At 44.7% G+C, this 21,385-nt stretch overlaps 1 protein-coding gene across 2 annotated transcripts in view; it reads left to right on the top strand.

Moving 5' to 3' along the window:
• Positions 1 to 21,385, top strand: part of NTN4 (netrin 4) — a 47,309-nt gene that overhangs the window by 19,880 nt on the left and 6,044 nt on the right. For both annotated transcript variants that reach the window (XM_027679918.1, XM_027679919.1), the window contains exons 3-8: positions 1,543 to 1,821; positions 11,228 to 11,354; positions 11,876 to 12,064; positions 18,168 to 18,384; positions 19,083 to 19,195; positions 20,347 to 20,415. In XM_027679918.1, the coding sequence (XP_027535719.1) occupies positions 1,543 to 1,821; positions 11,228 to 11,354; positions 11,876 to 12,064; positions 18,168 to 18,384; positions 19,083 to 19,195; positions 20,347 to 20,415 (994 nt within the window). The remainder of the gene's footprint in view (positions 1 to 1,542; positions 1,822 to 11,227; positions 11,355 to 11,875; positions 12,065 to 18,167; positions 18,385 to 19,082; positions 19,196 to 20,346; positions 20,416 to 21,385) is intronic.

Genomic DNA, 21,385 nt, shown 5'->3' with positions numbered 1-21,385 from the left:
CTTTCGGAGGGAGGGTTTGCAGGATGGCAGTGCAGAACTGCTGCTGTGATGTCTTTGCCAGCATGTGACACCCAGCTCCAGCACGCCTGAGCCCCGCTGTCACCGCCATGCTGGTCGCAACTGTACTTGGCAGGCTGACGGGGCACGCAAAAGCATGCTGCCACCATTTAGCTCCAAAACAAGGGCTAAATCTCCTTCCAGGCTGAGACAAAGCTTCCTCCGGTTGGATTCTGGCAGCTCTGGAGAAAAGCCAGGTCCTGGCCAGGAGTAGTGCCAGCAGTGGTGGCGCTGATGGAGGCAGCAGCTGGTAGGCAAAGCGCACGGGCAGGCCAGCTGGCAGCACTGTGGTCATTATTTCTAGGATCTGTGAATCCTGGTCAAATAAAATAGAAGCCTTCATCAGCTGAAGCATATCAGCCGCTTCTTTTGGGAGGAGTGGATTTAGGGGTTGTTATCTCTGACAGCGATAGCAGCAGGTTTGTACCCTGCCTCTCACCAGGCAAGAAACAGTGGTCACCCTTCACTGCCGCACACCTCCTTGCTGTCTGTAAGAGGCTGACTGACATTTTGGTGGCATGGGTGGCTATCAGCAGGGCAGTGGGGTAGTTTGAGGCAGTTTGAAGTCGCTGCTGGGAGTGGTGCATCCAGTCATTAGACTGCATCACTTGATTGAATATTGTTTATCAACACTGTAGTTCATCAAGCCTTCAGTGGCTGTTCAGTGAAGAGCTATTTAACTAATCTGAAGGTGTTACTGTAAGTTAAATGTACCAGTAGCTAATTACATTTGCTATAAATGTGTTGTTTTATGTCAGTTGTAGTCATATGAAGTATATACTGTTTCTGATTTCTCACTGTAGGCAGCTAGACCAACAACTTCAAAATAAACCTTTTCAAGAAAATTGGTTATTTTTATCTAGTGCTTTCAGTTTTCACCTTGAGCCAATATTTACCTATTCAATCAGACTGAAGTTAAAGAATGACTGATAAGTATTTGTTTAAACTTTGGAAGCCCCCCACTTTTCTTTCTTTCTTATCTCAGTTTTCTTGACTATCAGCTTGCTGTACTAATTGCCATACTTAATCACTTTTCCACTAGGAAGTAGCCTGGGACTGATAGGAACCAAATATTTGGAAATCTGAGCTTTATTTGTTTAAAAATACACCCATTCTGGGGAAGGGAGTGTTAATATAGAGTACTCCATCTGAGCATCACCTGCAGGGCAGCTGGTCCCTGTGCTGGGCCATACCCCATAGCATTGGCACCCACTTCTGATTAAAGTTAATGGTGAAATGTAACTGCACACCCATAGGGTCCGTACTTCTTGTGGAGAGGGACATATGGGATCACAGGGGATCACCTGGTCCACACTGGGTTGGAGGTGGATTTGCAGCTCCCACTGCTTTTGGAGGGGGAAGAGCATCATGAGAACCTGGTATATGCTCCCAGAGGATGCTCTCATTACCATTACACTCCATGGCTCACCATGGGGCGGGCTGACATTCTCCTTTCTGCTTCACCTGCTGTGTTTCTCTGCCCAGGTGATATTCCGAGCCCTGTCACCGCCTTATGCCATGGAGGACCCTTACAGTGCAGAAGCCCAGGCACAGCTGAAGATCACCAACCTGCGAGTGCGGCTGCTGGAGCGGCAGGGCTGCCCCTGCCTCCCGGCTCCCCAGACCCCACAGCCCACGCCATCCCTGCACTTTGCCATCTATGACTTCATCGTGAAGGGCAGCTGCTTCTGCAATGGCCATGCTGACCACTGCATCCCTGTTGCTGGATTCAAGCCCATCAAGGCAGCTGGTGTTTTCCATGTGGTATGTACATGCACCCAACAATGTCTGAACTGCAGGAAAGCAGAGTTTTAAAAATAGTAAGGGATGGTATAGGTCCAAGTATGCAATATTTGACAAGAGATGCCCTGAATTCCAAGCACAGTGGGCAGAAACGGTCTTTACAAGGGAGGTAGTCTCCATGTGGGGCTGAAGTACTGGACTTCCTTTGTGCCTTGGTGTGGGACTCTCATCCTTCGAAGGTGCTTCTCTATAATTTGTTTATTTTAGGTAGATCCTTAAGCAAATTAAATTGCTGACTCCCATCTTCCCCCAAATGCTAACTTGCAATAACACAATATCTAAAAGATAATAAATGCAGGGCATTTTGATGACAAAGTAGGTGGAGAGCTTCTCTGAAGGTACCAGGCATCACATGACTGTCATTGCTTTTGGAGGATCCTCAGATATTAGATTGGGTCCTGAACCAAGGGGACAGAGAGCTTGGTTTTGACTCACTCCCAGGCTTTCTATTGCACTTTGCAATACCTTTCTCTGGATGAAAACCCTGTGCTCTGGTTTCAAGGGAACTTCATCGCAAGAGCTCTGAGCTCAAATGCCTGGGGACCCCCCAAGACCTAAACCCCAGTCCCCCCATGTCCCAAGGAAGCAAGAGCCTCTAACCCCTTTGGGGAGGTGATGGGCACAGCAGCAGCTGACATATGCCTGTGGCATGGCATGCCTGCACCCAGCCAGTCCAGGGACACTTGCTGCCCTCAGCACATCTTGTCCTTTTTGCCCATCTACATTGGCTGAGAAAACCCTGGATTTGCTGGCAGAGGAGCAGTAAGGAAAGCTGGGGCAGCCAAACATATTGCGCTGAATAATGTTAGAAAGGGAACAGATCATTAAAAAAAAAGGCAGTTACTCAAGCTAAGGAGTCCAGCTCTTCGGGGAACTCTCATTTTACTTATATTACTATCTCAGACATGAAGCAGAGAGCATGTTTCCCTTCTAATAGTGCTGGTCTTGCAACATCTTGAGAATACACCAATTTGAAAGCATACAGCGCTGTGCTCAGGATTATTTTGGTGGGATACAATTGCATGGGAGCATGCCCTGGAGCACCAGTGAGAGTTGTAACAGAGCCTGCAGCCAAGTAGGCTTCCGGTATGGCTATAGTGTATGGAAAGGATAGTTAGCAGGTAACAGGCAGTGCTGTGGGAAGGAAGTAAGTGCCAAAATCGCACTAAAAACCAAAGCAAGAAATAGCAACGAGCCCCCACGCTGGCCCCAAGAGGGAAATTCAACTCTGATTATAAATGTTTATGTGGCAGGAGTCCCAAAGGTGATGTTTCTACAGTAAGGCTGACTCATTTACTGTGTCATACAGCTTATTCTGCATGTCCCATGAGATATGTGTTAGCGTAGGGGTGGCATAGCCCCATGGTTTGCAGGGAGAGTGAAGGAGTGGTAAGAGGTTTCCTCTCCCAATACCACTTTTTCCATCATAGGACTGAGGTAGTTTTGACTGAGGCTCACCCATGCCAGGCTCCTGCTTGGCATGAGGTTACTGCTATCCGGGAACTGCAGTGGCAACCCACTCATGCATACCAGGCTGCGGTTTGCCAGTGCATTGCTTCGGGACTGGAAGAGAAGATTATTTTCAAGATGATAGGAAGGCGTGTGTGAATGAACAGAAAAGGAATGAAAGATTTGAAAGATTTTGGTGTCCATGGCTATGTAGCTAGGAGAAGTCAGAAAACTACTGAAAAAAGGTTAGGATTTCAGAGAGGGAGCATATTTGTACATTTCACCTGAAAAACTCAGGGAAAATATAATTCTGAAGCATTATGGTCAGTCATTCAAGAGAGAGATGGGGACTTCAATCTAGTCTTTATGTAACTGTTTCTATCTGGGGTTTTAGCAGAACCTTCACTATAAAACCAAGGACAACAAAAGCTGGGAAGCACATTATTATTTCACAGTATGATTATAAAATCTGGTTCTGTTTTTATGCTTGTTTAGACCAGAGCACTCATGAAGAATATGCCCTAAGTTAGAGAGTTAACATCAAAATTTAAGCAAGTTTAAAATCTTCTTAAAAAGCCCCCAAGTTTTTCAAAAAATATATGTGTAAGTTTTCTTAATCCTCTACTTTGTCTCAGTGTACAGGCAAAATCCTAACTGCAGGCTTAGTTTCAGCCCCTGCTTGCCTAGTGGAAGACCCAGACATGATATATTTGTTTTTCTTTTGGGCTGCTCTGGGCAGTAAGTCAGGGTGTCATGGCAGCACTGAGCATAGCAGATCTTGTGGAGTAACAAGAAGCATTTCAGCCGTCTCACCCAGAGAGAATCTGGCAAAACAGCATGGGGATGTGGGGATGCTGTGGGCTGCTGTTCAGTCAAGTTTGGTGCAGGGTCCTGACCCAAGAGGCCAGGATGCTCCACTCAGCTTGGGACATTGGCCCAGCTTACTGCTGCAGGATTCCTCCCATTGGATGCATTTTTTTCTTCAGGTCTGGGCAACCATGAGTTGAGAAACTGACAGTTTTGAAGGTAAATATTGTGCATGGCTGAAGCAAGGCTAGAAGTCCACTTACCCATGAGATAATACTGACCTGGGACATCGTTAGGGTATGGAGTTGGGATGCAGACAGTGGCTTTATGGACAAAGAGGGCCTCCTTCCACTCCAGCAGAAGCAGCTCTAGCTCCATTCACTGGGGTGGGATAACCTCCTTTGCAATCCGAGTCAAGTCAAAGCAAAGTTGGACTTTACAGAATCCAAACATTCACTGTGAGAATATTTCACATTAACCCCAACAGCAAAAAACAGTAGCCAAGAACTAATAAAAAAAGAGATTTGTTTCTCTGCCCTCACCACCATCCAGCTGCAAAACTCTCTGTGGTGCTCCTCTCTTGCTGGCAATTCCCCTGCTCACTCTTTCTCCTAAAAGAGAATGGAATTTTGTGGGAAAGCTCTGGTTTTGTTTGAGTATCAGGAATGCCATGTCAGCCTTTAGGTGAATTCTGCTCAAAATACAGGTGAGACTTGTGCTCTATGGGAGGGTATGTCTCTATGAGCTCCCCAGGAAGACTACAGAGAAGCCCTGGCTGCCTTCCAAGGATGGCAAGGGCTGCTCCTCATGAGTAGTATGATCCTGACTGTCCCTTGTTGTACACTTGTGTGCCACAGACAGCTGTCAGGTTGATACAGATACACTTTCTCTCTTTCCTACTTCTCCCAAATTTATTCTAAGGGTCACTACCCAAAACTAATCATCAACAGCCCAGTGCATACCCAGAAAAAATGTTTAATGAAAGTTGGACCCAGGTGCTTCAAAAACCTTGCCTCAGGTTGATGTATTTATTCTCTTACAATAGCATTATAACGATTACCCCCCAAAAGAACTCTGCTTTAAAAAAAAATATCTCCATCCTAGCTTTATCCCATTGAAGAAAATATCTTTTTTCTTTTACATAATTCCAGCATGACGGAAACATTTTTACACGTTGGAAGTAACAAAAGAAGGTGAAAATTAGCAAACCCTTTGTTGCAGCCCATAGGCAGACATTATTTCTTTTAGTTATAAAGAAACACTCTGATAGCTGGAAATAGGAGAAAGACAGGACAAGAAGGGGTAATACAAGGAAATGAGAAGTGGTGGCAGATGAAAAACAGCCAACAGACTGTCTACAGTGAGTAAAATTAATGCCTGTAAGAGCTGTAGGAGGGCCAGTTGCAAGACTGCTCTGCCATGTAAACCCCCTGTCATGCCACAGAGCAGCTGGGAGACGGAACTAAGAAGCCAGCCCAGCAGCTCTTCTGGGACCCAAGGTACAGTGGGGAAATGATGTACATGGCCTCCAGAATTTCTCCAGCATCTCAGCACATTCCTGAAAGCAGAATGTGATCCCTATGCACTGACAGGGAAAAGAGGACATTTTTTCCTCCCTTTCCATTCACCTCGACAGTTAACTGTAAGGCGTACCCACCAGGGTCATTATGGAGCATTGCTAAGTACACAAACACAATTCCCAGTATGTCTCATCCCTTTAAGCATTCACACGGCTCTTGACTCATTTAAGCAGCAAAGCCTTCTTATACCATTTTTCATTTTGTCATGGGGTCTTTATATCCCAGTTCACTTTCACACTGTTCCCCTTCTTAGCTTGACAGCCCTGTCGCAATGTCAGTCATTAGAGGGCACAATGCAAACAGTGTTACAAAAGTTGCCTTCTGTAAGATAAACGAGTGTCTGATTTCTCTATACAAAGACAGTTGCTAGGGCATGCTTCCTTCCAGAGCCTTTTGTTGCTGAATTATAACCTTCTAGCGCTTCCTTTCAGATTGCAAATATGTAGGTTTTTTCTTTAGTCAAATCCTATAGATTACTTTTCCGTGTATTTATCATGTTCCAAAATGTTGAGCAGTGACAAAGAAATGCTGCATTGAGGGGAAAATGGTTTCAATATCCTGTTATGAATTGATTTATATTGCAAGAACTCACTCACTACATAGAGTCCAACACAAATGCACACTAAAAGAAAATCAACCAAAGACCTGATAGTGTAAATAGCCTAAATGGCTGGGAGGGGAAACTGCTTTTAAGAAAATTTCTTTGTTGAAACTGCTAAAACTGTTTGGGGTTTTTTTTCACTTTCTTGGAAAATGGGCGATATCAGCCTAAGGGAAAATCACAGCATTCACATCGAGTTTCTAACCACAGCTTTTAAACTGTGTTGCGCTCCAACCACTGTGCCAGTTTTAGAACCAATGCCTACTGGCTGCTGTCAGCATGCAGGGAGGTATTCTTTTCCCAAAGCACCAGACGACCAAATTTATGCATGAGAAAATTCTCATATCCTACCTCGTTCTTGTGAAAGAATACAAAGCCTGTTGTCCAGGGTGTGGGGGCTGTCTAGTGGGGTTTTTTTAATTCCTTGTACAATAGGCTTCTGTCAGTGTTGCTGTAGAAGACCTTGAGCATCTTTTGATGTCAGTAGCAAGATAACAATTTATAACAGCCACTGGGCTGCCACACAGGAAGGGGGAGGAATATTCACCCTGCCTGACTACACAGAAGTGCTTTAGCACAGTACCTCAGTCCACCCAGGATCCCAACCATACTTTATCATCCCACCCCTTCAAAACTATAGAAGGAGCCTGGGGAGATCAGCTGGCTAACTTGGGTACATCAAATGCATACCTAAAACTAGGTGAAGCATATCTGGGATTTGGTGCCTAACTGTAGGGCAGCTGCCAGAAATCAAATTCAGATGTATTTACGGATCAAGTTCCCAAATGGGTCTCTCTGTTCAGCCTAGAAAATAAAGCACAGTTCCTGGAAAAGTCCTTGATTTACACTGACACAGCACCTTGGACTACTAAAGAAGCATATAAGCGTAATTTCAGCGGTGGTGTTTTGGCATGGCAGCAGCACCACACCAAACCATGCTTTGGGCACATATTTTAAGTTCACTGAAGCTTCTTCATCGCTAAGTTCTAGTTCCCCCTTTCCTTTCTTCCAAGCAAAGATGGCTGCTGTATCATGTTGTTAAACTGTCACAGAGGAAACAAAAGAACAAGAGGATGAAGAAAACTGGACGGCTTCGTTTGTTCCCATTGTGTTCAATACAGGTGAAAGATGTGCAGACAGCATTCCACTAGAGGTAATGGATGAGAGGAAAGGAAGGACAGAGTGGGAAACGTATAGTTAATAATAGTGGATTATCAATGATATAATGAAGTCATCAGTTGATAGTGGATCTCATTTCATGGGGGTAAAAGCAGGAAGGACTAGCAATGACACAGCCCTTTAAGACTGATAATTCAGGCCAGCCATGAAAACCACTAAGCTGTTGGCAGGACTCTGCAAACAGGGAGGGCCACAGAGTCTCTGAGATGGATGAACTCCAGTTCTCACCTTGAGACAGAACTGCACGGCCGAGGTGAGATATCTCTGGATTTGCTTTCCCCATTTTGGAGTCCTAAATTGCAAGATCCTACTTATCTCCAGGCTTGCACAACACTCGCATCTCCTCTTGTATGACACTTGCTACAGTTGCGAGCAGGCCATGGGGATGCTTTAGCAGGTAAGGGGCCAAGCATGCACTGCAATTGGCTCCACGAGCTGAAGCAAAGGGTGAGAAGATCCTGCACCACAGATCAGAGGAAAAAACAGACTTCTCGTGGCCACTGAAGATGAGGAGGGCTCTCCTATGTGTGTGAATTCATTTCTCTACTCACGTTTGTGATTTGCCATGTAATGTAGCTCACAAACTGATCAACTGCTTTGCAGAGTATGGTATGAGGTCTGTTTGTCCATGCACATTTACACAGACGTGAGAATCATGCTATTAGGGTATTTTTTAAGCTTTTCAGCAGATTATTTGTTTCCTTCCACCGAGGTGCATCAGAGCTTTACAAGCAATCAATACCAGGAGCATCATGCCATGCTCTGCTGCTATCTAAACACCAGCTGGCTTGATTTGCATCATCTCCAAATTGGCTCTTTTGCAACTCTCCTTGCCACAGCATCTGAGAGCCCACAAGCCTTCCATTGCTGCAACAGTTTTTAAATTTTGTAAAACCTTTTTCTTTAGAGTTCACATACAGATTAATATTAATATGTTGGTGCACAGCTATTCAGTGGCTTACATATTAGCTCTGCATGCCAAATTAATGGTGGCAAAGCAGGTTCTTGGGATACCCATCCTCTTCTGTTTTATTTTCACCCACCTCCCTTTATTCCAGCAATGTGGCATGCTCTATTATACAGTACTTGGGCTTTCAGAAAATGTGAGCTCTTTCTCTTTGGAACTGTGAATGTTCCTCAGTGGGGAATTTTGCCTCTCTCTGTGCTGGTGTCTTAGGATGCTTAATCTTTTGAGAGTTTCTTAGGTGCTGCTGAGTTTCAGATGAGTTTTTGGATTATTAATGCTGAGCAGCCTCTGGCTGATTGATTGGGTCCCACTGATTCTTTGTATGGCTTTGGCAAGAAGGAAGCTGAATTTGGGGGGGTGAGGCTACAGGCTGTGGGCATGGGCAGGGGGAGACTCATCCCAAGTGTCCCAGTGTCTCAGAGATACCCCTGTTTGCAATTCTTCTCCCATGTCCTTCTCACTTTGGCATCATGATTTTCAAAGCACCAAGAGGGACCATCTGGTTCTGACCATGGCACCCTCCGACTCACTCAGGTCAGCTTTCCTTCCTGATCACATATGTCCTGGGTCTGATGGGTCCCTCTATCCTAACAGCTGGGACACTCCTGTGAGGAAGGATTTCTGAAGGGTTTCTCTGCCACAGATGTGGTTCAGGCTAGTACAACCTGTTTAGCCCTAATTACTCAATGGCCAAAGGGCTTGCAAGAAACTCCTACCAGAAGTGGCATCAGAGAGTTAGAACTCCATCAAAACCACCAGATGACCAATACAGGTTTAGCCATTTTCTGTTTCCATGCAGGTTTATGCTTTTAAATATGCGTGAACTGACCCTGTAACATCGATCTGTGTGTAGATCTTGTCTAAAAAATATGAGAGACGGAAATTTATTGAAGAGTTGTAATTTAAGAAAGTGAGGCATCTTAGAGTTTGAAGAACATTTTGTAGGTGGTAGCAAAAATGAAAATATGGAAACACAAGACACACTTTGAGAACTAAATATTCCCCCCACAAATTTGTTGTTTCTTTTCTTTTTTTTTCTTCTCATTCTTTTCAAACATTAGCACACATTTAAGCATATGTAAATACAGCAAGCCAGACAGACCATCTAGTATCTGCAGTGAGACCAACAGATACCTACAATGAGGCCAAATAGCACAGAAAACAATGTATTTTCACTTTAGCTTAGATGCTTGTGCATTCTGATTCCATCTGTATTTATCCATTGCTTACACAGCCCAGTTGTTGTTCTGTATTTTCCTTTGATGATCTAGACATTTTAATAAGGCAGGAATGAAAGGTTTTGCTATTTTCATTGCTGCTGAAGAGTCTTTGAAGGACTTTCAAGGTACGTTTTGAAATTTTGTCTGTACAGAGGGGTTTCATCTGACCGCTGTGAGATACCAGCTGAAATCTATTCATTAAAAGTCAGAGAGTCATCAGCAGCCAGGTGTGTGTGTGGTGTGTGTCTGTGTGTCTGTGTACCAACGTAACAAGCAGGAGCTGTTTACAACATGTTCAAGGTCCTCTTCTGTTTTGTTTACTGTTCAGGTTTTTCACAGGAACCTTTTTTGTGGCAGTCCAAGCAGCAAGTCATGCAGTTAGGAACAGCACACTTGTAAAACCACAAGTTAAATAGTGTGGAAGGCAGAGTTTTCCGGTAGTAGTTAAAGCCATGCCCAGTTCCAGGCTGGATCACCAGGCACCTCAACCGCCCTCTGTTCCTCTCAATTCCAAAAGCAGACGGCAGCTGGTGTAGCTCCACTGATTTTATGGCCAACTTGTGGCATGAGCACAGGGCCATGCTAGCAGGGCAGACTGAGGCCTCTGGCTCACTGCTGAGCAGCAGGAGAAGCTGAACTGTGTATTTAAAAGCAAAATGTCAGCAGAGTAAAGCTGCAAGCACAGGCACACACCAAAATAGCTACAGTAGCTACTTACCTGCCCTGCTCCATGGGAAAAGGCAGGGCTGTCAGCCTTGCCAGCAGAGCCATGCTGCTGCAGAGCTCGATTTCACTGCATCCAGGCGCTGCTGGGCTGCTTGTGCCCTCTGGCTACATCCTGTTTTCTTTGCATTTGCCAACAGGGTGAGTAATGCCAGCGACTGACAGGGCAGCTGGCACCAAGTGTGCTATGCTGGCCTTTCATCTCTAATTACCTCCTTACACTGGGCTGTCTAGCTGTTAAATTATTTGTCATGAACATGTCCAAGAATAGTCAGTCATGGTCCTTGTGTTATCCTGGGTTCTTCCTTTGTGGGGCAAAAGTTCTGCCTAGGATGAGTAGATATTTATGTTTCAGGGGGTTGAATTTCTTTTTTCTTGTACTTATTTTTGTTGGTGATGGCTGGGCACACAGAGCTAGGTGCTGAGGTTGTGGGTGCTATTCCTGCAGTACTGCAAAGGTGTATTTGTGTTTGGGAGGGAGAAAAAGAGAAAGGTTTTACAGTGTTTCCAAGGATGTTTTGAATTTTGGCTTTTTTTAATCTCTTCTGGAAATTCATGCTGCACCTGGAAACTTCTAAAGATCCTTTTAGATCCCAAAAACTAAAAACAAAGTATGATTATACAATACCATGACATGCAGATCCACAAATACTAATCTAATTGAAAGTGTAACTGCAGAATATTTGCCCTCGGCTGCACTGGACATCGAGGCAGACATTATGCTATCCCTCTTTCTCGTGTATGTGATAGCATCTAGCTGGCCTGTATGTGGGCATTGCTTGTGCCCTGGAAACGATTTGGGCTTTTCTGTGGCTGATCCTTGCTCTCTTTTCTGTGCTAGGTCCATGGGAAATGCATGTGCAAGCACAACACAGCAGGGTCCCACTGCCAGCACTGTGCGCCGCTCTACAACGACCAGCCTTGGCAGGCTGCCGACGGCAAAACTGGAGCCCCCAAAGAGTGTCAGTGTAAGTAGCTGGTCAGGAACAGTGTCTCCAGGGCCTCTGCCAGAGCAAAATGCTTCCTCCATGTGTTCCTTTCTCCCATGTTTCCAAGAGGCAGCAGATACTGGGTGGTGGGTAGGTGCTTGCAAAGCATCTCAGTACGTGAAGAGCCAATGCCACGCTTCTGCCCAGCACCCACCGCGTGTTTATGTGGCAGGAATGGCTCTCTTATGTGGCAGGAATGGCTCTCTTTGCACTGTTTTTGTCTCCCTGCACTGGCCTGACCATCTATGGCTGTCTTTGTACTGGGAAACCTGTATTGGAAATAAAAGAGTTAAAGAAAATACTTTTTCTTAAATGTCACTTCTAGAGGCTGGGAAGTAGGGATGGAAATGTAATGATACTCCATGCCTATGAGTGAATAACAGGTTCGTAGGTCAAGTTCCCATTCCAAAACATGGCTTGGGCTTTTGTGTCTCTCTTCTACAAATCAATATCTTTCACTGCCTTAATGAGTCTTTCTATTCCCTTTGGCTTCATCTCAGCGTGCAAGTGTAACGGGCATGCCGACACTTGTCATTTTGACATGGATGCGTGGCTGGCATCAGGCAATCGCAGCGGCGGTGTCTGTGACAACTGTCAGCACAACACAGAAGGGCAGCACTGCCAGCGCTGCAAGCTGGGCTTCTATCGGGACCTCAGGAAGCCCTTCTCTGCCCCAGATGCCTGCAAACGTAAGTCAGAAACCTTTTACTAGTGAAGTGCTTCTCAAGTGGGAAAGTGTCAAATGAAAGGTGAGATCTTCCTGCCCCTCCTTGGAGCAATCTTCTGGCTTCAGGGAAGGACAGAGAGCTCTTTGAATTCTCTTTGTGATGCTATTTGCAAAAGCAGTGGTGATATTTGCAGGGTGAAAGTCTGCAGATGCTGTTGACAAATCTATCTTGATGATCCCTGTAGCTTGAGGGCAGAGGAAGAGAGATGATTAATTTACTTTCTCCTATTGCTATTTTTGGAGAGAAAAAGCTGCATCATGTTTTCATGTTCACCTTGTTTGGTGATTGCAGCAACCTCAGAATCAGGCGCCTCAGCCAAGAGGGGTGCAGCTGACAAATAGCATTGCCCACCAGTTCGTGTTCGCAGCAGCAGCAGCAGGTGGGTATGGAGGGACAGACGGGAACAAGTTAACTGATACTTCGGAAAGTGGGACACCAAGGCCACTCAGCCACATGTGAAAATAAATATTTCCCAAACAAAAGCAGCAATCCAAAAGCCACGGGGACCACTGTGAGCATAGTGACTTACCATGGGGGACTCCGGATCCCCAAATCATGCCAATCACATTCCATTGGTCAGCCAAATATGGAATGTAGACATGCTCTCTTCTCTGAGCCTGCAGCTGCCCATTGGCTTCACCAAATTTCACCTCACTGACCCAAATCTGAAGGAGAACCTTCGTAAGTGACAGAAAAAAATCTGACTGACACCCTGCCCATGTTATTTGAGGAGACACTGAGCACAACTCCTCCCTCCCAAGGAGATGTACCTGCATTTAAATGAAGAGGAAATCCTTCTGTGGTGGGGAGCTGCACCCCAGGCTGGAAGGGTGTGTGCAGTTTCACCTTGTTCTTCAATGTTGGGTGGGGAACAATTGCTTTTGTCCCACTCCGTCACTGCATATCATCCTCATGAGATTCCCAGCAGCCCACCAGTCTGTCACAGAGGTCCTCCTCCTGTCTACCCTTCACTCATTGCAAGGAGGAGCAGCACCAGCTGAACCGCCTGTTTTACAACTCTGGTTCTCTTTATGAAAACAGAATTGACCACAGTTCTCTATTACTTGTGTAAATAATTACTTCACTGCTGTAGTATGTAAACAATTTTTTTAACAGTGAATTTAATGACTTTTTAAAGTTCCTTTACCTACTTATGTACATCAAAGTTCCAAGTCTCCTTCTCTGAAACATCAGATACTTTCCCTCCTTAATTATTTCCAGAAGTTAGGCAATGAACTTTGGGTTTGGAGTCTCATTAGCAGAAAAGCAGGTTTAAGTCTTGCATTTAGACCATAAGCAGAGGCTTGATGGTTTTTTCTAACTCAAGGATTCATCCTTGCTGATGAAAAAAAGAACCAATTGGATTAATTGACACCTGGTAGATAATGCAAGACAGAAGACTGAAATTAATTCTATATGGGACTCTCAAGCTCTGACACATGCTTTTACTGTGGTTCTGGTACCTTTGTTAGTGTTGTAATTCCTGATGGAATTATGTGCCAGCTCCCATCAAGGAAGAACATGCAGTTTTCCAAGGCAATTGAGGCCAAGTGAAGCTTTGGAACTGAGTTGAATGTGGTGTTTCGAACACCTAAAAACACCACCCTTCACCTTGGAAGGGATAGGAGTGGCCTCCTGTGTCATCTCATGCAGTCCATTGAGGAGATGGAGTTTCACGAGGGGACTCATCATAGGGTTTTCCAGGTGCCAAAATGCCCAGTTCAAAATCTGTGGCTGTTTGGAGAGTCCAAGAGAAAGTCAAATGGCACCTCCTAAGCTGGCCAGCACAGAACCTCCTTCCTTACAAAGCCAGACGGAAACAAGAGGTCTCGAAACGTATCGCTGCAGAACAGCCACAGCTCAAAGGGAAGGCTGCCAACAGCGTGTGTGTGTGTGCCCGTGCCTGTGTGCAAGTTAAACCATCGCTAACGAAGTCAGGCATTAGATCACATCATTAGCTATATGTTAGCTGAATTCCAGAGTTCTTGATTAAAAAGTTTCTCCCAGTCTTTCTGGGCCAGAGGAAGCTATGGAGATTAGATGATTAATGAGTGTTTTTGTTGACATATGCCAGTGCTTTGCTTTCTGCATTAATCTCTGAGTCACTGGCCCATGGCATTTCACTTTCCACATTTTAAAAAAAAAAAAAAAATGTGTGCCCCCATTACCCTTTAATGCAACAATCCAGCCTCTTTATGGATCACTAGGTATTTAAAAGCCAAAGATAACATACATTTGACAAAAACTGTAAGATACTCTTGAGTACAGTAAGAAAAAGTCTACATTTATTTACCTTCTGCGTAAAGTACATCTACTTTGTTGCACCCTTTTTTTTCCTGTATTTATGAATTACAGAGCATAAAGTACTAAAGTATCTGAGGAAGACAACTTTTCCTAGCACAAACTGGGTTCCACAAATGTACGGATTATCTGAGTGCTTTCTTTTCAGAGAGCCTATTACTACAAACTCACACACGATTTCTCTCTGGGCTTTTCAAACCCTCACAGATGTACTCCTCCCTGAGACCCCTCCATCTCTTCACTTCTGGTCTCCTGCTGCCGGGAATTCTCCCTGCACCCAGGGACCCAGCATCTTGGGGGAGATGGCAGCTACAGGGCTGTAGAAAATGACTAATGACTGTTAAATTAAATTATATAAGATCAATTACAGCCTATGCCTGGAACATTTCCAAGGACCATGCCATGGTTTGCAGTAACAAGAGACGTGCATGGAGCCCTATTATTCGTTCTGGGAAGGCCATGGCATTGCTTTGACTCAAGGCACCGTTATTGTTCAGCCATTGAAAATTTAAAAATAGGTCAAAGTAAATAAAGGAGTTGTTAAGCCATAATCTTTAAGGATACTTTAAAGATTCTTATAGGCAAAGAGTGTATATGATATTTGCTCTGGAGAAGGTGTGTACCTGATAAAATGAGACATTCTGATGTTTAAAACACCAACCTGATGACTCTTTCTCCCCGCCATACCTATCAGTCCTTTTTTTTACATCCTCATGAATTTTTAAGCCTTAGCTACAGTACAATTGCAGACAATAAAATTGAGTTTTATAATTGCCTGGTTTATTTTTGCTTTTCAGATGTAGGTTTTTCAGGGTAAATATTTGTCATTTTGAAAGGTTAGCTAGCAGCTGAAGAAACCACAACAGTATCACCAATGCAGGGTGGAGAAATCCAGCTTTGCTAGCATCTTACTCACTGGTTTTCCATCCCAGTCAGCACATGCCAGGACAGGACAGGCAGCTGTTAATTCATATGTGCATGGAAGTCACGTGCAAAATACTGCTACGTATACAGGGTGGTAAATCAGCATTTTTAGCAATTCTGCTTACAAATCAAAAAGCAAGCAAAAAGATCAAGCTTGTGGAAGGTTTCTTTTGGTCCAAGGCTGGTGCCCGGCCACCCCTTCTCTCGTGAGAGCTCCCTTGGCAGTGGAAACCCCCAGCCTCCCTCGTGAGGTGGCCACAGCTCATGAGACAGGCACTGTCAGAAGCCTTGCACTGAGTCTTGCACTCTGCACCTGTGTATCCACAATGAAATGCCATTCAACACTGTCTGTAGCTGCTTTATCTGCTGCTCAGCTGCTCCTCTCACCTTCCTGGACATGGGTCTCCTACCGTCTGTGTTCCAGTGAGGTGCAGATTGTGTGGAAGGAGGAAAATGGGGTCAAACCAACACAGCACAGCTGCCCATGAGGGATCACTAGCTCCAGCTTCCAAGCATCATATAATCAGTCCTGCAGTCTTTTTCTTTCTGCTCTTGCCATAATATGGAAGCATTCCGTCCTGGTTTCATGCATTTCTTTCAAATGGGATACAATGTGCTCTCATTTGAGCTTTAGAGTCTCATTTCTGTGCTCGGTATGTAGTGATGGGCTTCACTTTATGTCTGCATTGCCCAGCATGTTCCCACTGCAGCCCATCACAAATGTATACCATGTTGAAAATTTGCCACCCAACCATTCAGATTAATGCCATTTAGTGTCATCTTGGGCCTCCACCCAAGATGCAAGAGCAAAAAGCTTCAATTTTCTGGCCACCATTGGAAAGCAGATTGGCACCTTGGTGGATCATAGAGGAGCAGCCAGGAAGGATGGGGTCCATGAAATGGGTATGCAGGCCTGTTAGAAATTACCAACCTTTACAACACATCCCTTTTCTGGCTTTTATTAAAAGTATAGCCAACTACATTCTCATTTTTGGTTGCCTTTTTACTTGCCTGTGAGCTTACTGCTCTATTTTTCATAGCAGCCTTTGTAAATTTAATATTCTTCCTTCAGCATGGTGTTGCTACCGATGTTAAATTTTCTATTAGGAAAAGAAATGCATGAAAGAATTTTTTAAAACATAAAAAGCTCCAATCCCAATAGGGTTGTCTGTAAAACTCAGCTGAAACCCAAACGAAACAGGACCAAGTCTCTCACTGAGCAGTGGGTTTATCTCCCTGGCTACAGGAGAATAGAAGTGCTTGATATTTCCCCTGAAGGGGCTGAGGAATGCCAGAAATACCCACCACATCTAGTAGGACAAGAGAGCATTTGGCTATATGTATCAGGTGTAAAACACTTCACAGACTTCAGGAGAAAGGTATGCAAGTCTCAGTGAGTGCTGTTGAAAACTATGCTATTAAAGGTACCGGAGTTCACTGCCTGCGGCTAGTTATGCAGTTTGTGGAGAGGCTTTCTAATCTTTTAATTTTATATAATTATATTTGTTTGGGAATGGAAAGGGTGGGGAAAATTTGGGGATTACTTTGACAAAGATGTTGGAATAGTAGTCACCTCTAAGTTAACTGCCAATATTAATCTATCCTTTAATATTTTGAAACAATACTCCAGGTATGTCAGATTCTTGAAACCACAAAAATGTTGTCAGAGCAAAATTAAATATATGTGCACAGCAATAAGTATTTTAAGAGAAAGAAAGACTGTTGCCTGCAGTGGCTTTTCTGCTTTATTGCCTTTGCAGCTGTAAAATAAAAAGATTGGTATTAGGATTTAGTGAAAATTTTCCCTCCAGACGAAATTTTCTCAGGAAATACAGTTTTTATGTAAATGAAGTTTTGGGCAACAGTTTTTCAGCAGGGAATTTTTTGCCATAATGCACAAGACTCATCATACTATGGTCTCCTGGTCAGAGAACCAAACCCTGAGGGAAGGAGAGCACAAATCACCACATTGCCTGCTGGCCTGGCCAGATGGTCAGAGGTTTGGCTTATGCTTTTGATATCTGTATTTCTGGTCTTTGAAAATATTAATATCTTTGGGGGAAAGTAGTCTTGCAAAAGACGTAAATTGCATTTATGGAAACGAAAAATCCTAAGCAGCAGGCAAGGAAAACTTCACACCACCTGTTTTAGGGCATCCTAAACCCTGTGTGTCCCAGTACACTTCTAATGTATTGTTCTGCTGCAAGGGGCTGTGGGGGAGGAGAGAAAGCAACTGGCATTTCTGACATGCACCCTGCAAACCCATGTTCTGGAGTATATGCAAAAGCATATCTCTGAACTTTTAGTGTCCTCATTCTTTTTTTCTAATGTTTTTAAATGATGGCTTTAAAAATCAGACAGAGACAGAGGGGTACTTTATGCTCAGCCTCCACTTTAATTAAAATGACTGTTCTGAGGGGGTTTTTTAACCTCCTGGATAAAAGACAGGTGTTATTACTTGAAAAAGCAATTATGCTCTGATTCATTTTTGCAATGAAGCACCCGCAACTGCTTAAATTTCACAGTGAGCCAGGCACATCCACGGGTAGTTGGCTGGACTGGAGTCCAGATGCTATAAGGAAAGTAATAAAGGCCTGTTTGGCAAAACATAACATGACACCAGGGTAGGTTGATTAATTAAAATAGCTCACAGAAGTTAAAATAATACAGATTCCAAAGTGAGACTCTGCGCAGGTTTGTATGGGTGAGGGGGGAAAAAAGCACAGAAACCCCACCAGTGTCCTTAGGCAGAGCGGTAGTTTGTCAGGCATCTCCTGTGCCATTTCCTGCAGAGCTTGTGCACTCACAGATGCTCTGTCCCTCACGGTATCCCCTGCAGCTTGTTCCTGTCACCCCCTGGGTTCGGCTGTGCTTCCCCTGGGCCCCCGCACCTTCTGCGACCCCAGCACCGGTGACTGCCCCTGCAAGCCCGGCGTGGCAGGGCCCCACTGTGACCACTGCCTCCCTGGCTACTGGGGCTTTGGAGCCTATGGCTGCCGCCCCTGTGACTGTGCCCGCAGCTGCGACCCCCACACCGGCGACTGCCACAGCAGCAGGTGAGTTGGAGGGTCTTGCCCCCCTCTCCCAGCCTCGCCATACCTCCATGATCTTCCTTCCAGGGAAGGCACTATTTATGCATGGCATGCAGGCTGAAAAATATCCATTATGAAAAATATTTTGGGTTTGATATGGTCAAGAACTGGAGATAGAATGGGAGGTGAGGCTGAGATTCACCTGGGTGCCTGGCACACCAAGGCAGGGACCAGCAATGTTGGATTTTTTGCTCTCAATGGTGTTGTTAATGTATCGGATATTTTGCATAACCTTCACAGTTGTTTCTCTCCACAAGCAAAATATAGGTCTCAGTGATATCTGAGTTAGAGGACACCAAAGGCTTAATATTGTTGCTGTTGTAACTCAGCTTAAGTTGACTGGGTTGGACTTGGAGTCAAGCTCTGACTTTTAGAAGACAGCACATTTTAATAATACCCCACACTCCAAATCTTATATGTTGCTTCTTTTTACCACATTGGGGATATTTATGATATATAAATCCCTATAACATATTTTAAACCCAAAATGGATTCATAACCCACTCTGACAACACTCAATCTGTTAACTTTCCAAAACTGCCTCTTGCATTTAACATCATCGAGACATGCTGTTACATTGTGTGTGGAGGACGGGTTGGTAGTGGCCCTGCTTTCCTCTGGCTCCAGGAGGAAGGTTGACCGTCTCCCTTTCCTCTCAACAGCTCAGACATGACCTGGCACAACGAAGCACCTCCTTTCCAGGCAGTGCTCAACGAGAGCGAGCCCACCTGGGGCTGGGAGGATGAGCAGGGCTTCTCAGCGCTCCGACACTCCGGTAGGACTATAGTTTTGCATGTGTTTCACCTGCCCAATTCCTCCCACCAGTCTTTTGCACTGGCATGTAGCTAGCACCCTGGCAGTTGCAGGACGGGATGGACACCTGCCCACTAACATGTGGGGGAATGTCCTTGTGACCACCTCCTTCCCCTCCAAGAGCCAGAGGAGCCTTACGGGTCATCCCATCTGTGCGAGGACATGCCATGAGGCAGATGCTGCACGCCGAATGCCTGCACTTAGCATTTAGCTGTTGGTAAGGCAAGAATTTGCAGTCCCAGCTCTGATTTTCAAGGCTGAATACCCTCATTTTTTTACTTGACCATCATGTTGTAAAGATATCTTTATATTCACTAGAACTATTACATGTTGGACAAACCAGCAACTTTATTTAAAGGGTGGGGTTTACCACTTTGCTGGCAGGTAGTTAGGAAATTTCTAAATTGAAATTTATTTCCATGATACCCACAACAATTTTGGCATCAGTTGCAGCTTATGATGCAATTTGAGATGGTCTAGCATTTCAGCTTCAGCTGGGGAGGTTACTTACCTCCTGTGTCCCTAGCCTGCAGGAGGTGGGTGCTGTGTGAGGTTGGTGCAAGGCAGGTTGTCCCCACGGCACAGCATCAAGCTGTCCTGCCTTGCAATCACTGCATGCAAGCAGGCAAGCGTCATTTCCTCCGTTTTCAGAGAGCGGCATGATAAAATCTCGAAGATACAATAATTGAGTAAATTGAGGGGAAAGCTCCATCATTTGTCTGGGCGACTTCATTTTAAACGTAAATAAGTATATCATGTTATTCTTTGTTCTAAGATCACGGAAGTCATTAATCTGCCTTAACCTCTGCAACGTTTCCTTTTAAAATTTTGTCTGGTACATTACGGTGTGGAAAATACCGCGTGTTATTTGCATCCCCAGGCAAAATAATAAGGCCTTTGTTTCCCTTCTCTTCTAATTGTAAACAAGGAATAATTGTCCCTGGACTAAGGCTGTATATTCACTCGGGATCTGAAAATAGTTGCAAATTGCTTTTTTTTGCATGGGGCTTGTGGGCCACTTGAAAAACCTCTGACAAGTCCTGGGCCCTGCTTGTGAATGCTCCTGTCTTTTAAGTACAATCCACAGCCATTTGCTTTCTTCTCTTTCCTCAGGTAAATGCGAATGTAAAGAGCAAGTTTTAGGGGATCCCAAGGTCTTCTGTGGGATGAAGTACACCTATGGTGAGTTGTGGGTGAGGGGGCTGTAAAGGGAAGTGCTGCAAGGCAGTGCAAGAGTGCATGTAAAGCGTGAGAGATGCCACTGCATGAACTGCTCCATCGTGGCAAACCCAAGGGCTACTTACTCTAAGGGCATGTCTTTGACCTTTCCAAAATATATAGACATCATGGTGCCAAGTCAAGATGGGTGAAGCATCTTGCTCTGTGCCCCATCTCTCTTGCTACCGAAATACCCTTGTACCAAAATCATGTGAGGACAAGAGCCAGAATTGTCCCTGGGAGGTTTTCTAGGTCCAAGACAGACTATAAAGCACTGTTACCAAAAACAGATCACTGAAACACTGTCTGTAGACCGGGTGCCCCAATCATAGTCTAGAAATCACTGTGTCTGAATGACACCAAATGTAAGGAGGGATGGTTATCACCACACAAGGGACTACATGGAGAAAACAATTCAGGCAGACACTGGGAACTTCCCTCTGTCAACAAAGTTCAGCAGCTGCAATGAGGTAATCTATATTATCTGTGTGTCTCTTGGATTTAAATGAATAAGAGGAGGAACTTTGTTTCCCAAGACCTCTCTGGTGTGTGCCAGTGAACCGCCTCCTTCATACCGTAGCAGAGCAAGGAATGCTCTGTGCAGCACTCCCTTCCTTCAGTATTGTAGGGGTCTCTTGCACTTGTTTTATCTCATACCGAACTTGAAAATGCACAGAGAGATAACCCACACCTCTGCAGGCTGTGGAGCAACTGACAAAGGGGAGTTCAAGGGGCTGCCGGTTGTTGAAATATTGCCCCGGCTTAGTGATATTAGGAGAAAATCTGATTCTGCTTTACTTTGCTTCCTGGCCACAATAATGACTGTGTTTAGTCTTGCAAAAGATACAAAATTAAAAAAAAGGCAGAAACCCCCCAAGTTCATAAATCATACCTAAAGCTCACTCAAGATTCCCTCCCTTTCGTCACTCAACAT

This window comes from Neopelma chrysocephalum, unplaced genomic scaffold (genome assembly GCF_003984885.1).
Source record: "Neopelma chrysocephalum unplaced genomic scaffold, ASM398488v2 Primary Assembly neopelma1_59, whole genome shotgun sequence".
In the NCBI taxonomy this organism is placed as follows: domain Eukaryota; kingdom Metazoa; phylum Chordata; class Aves; order Passeriformes; family Pipridae; genus Neopelma; species Neopelma chrysocephalum.
This window is presented reverse-complemented; position numbering and strand designations above follow the sequence as displayed.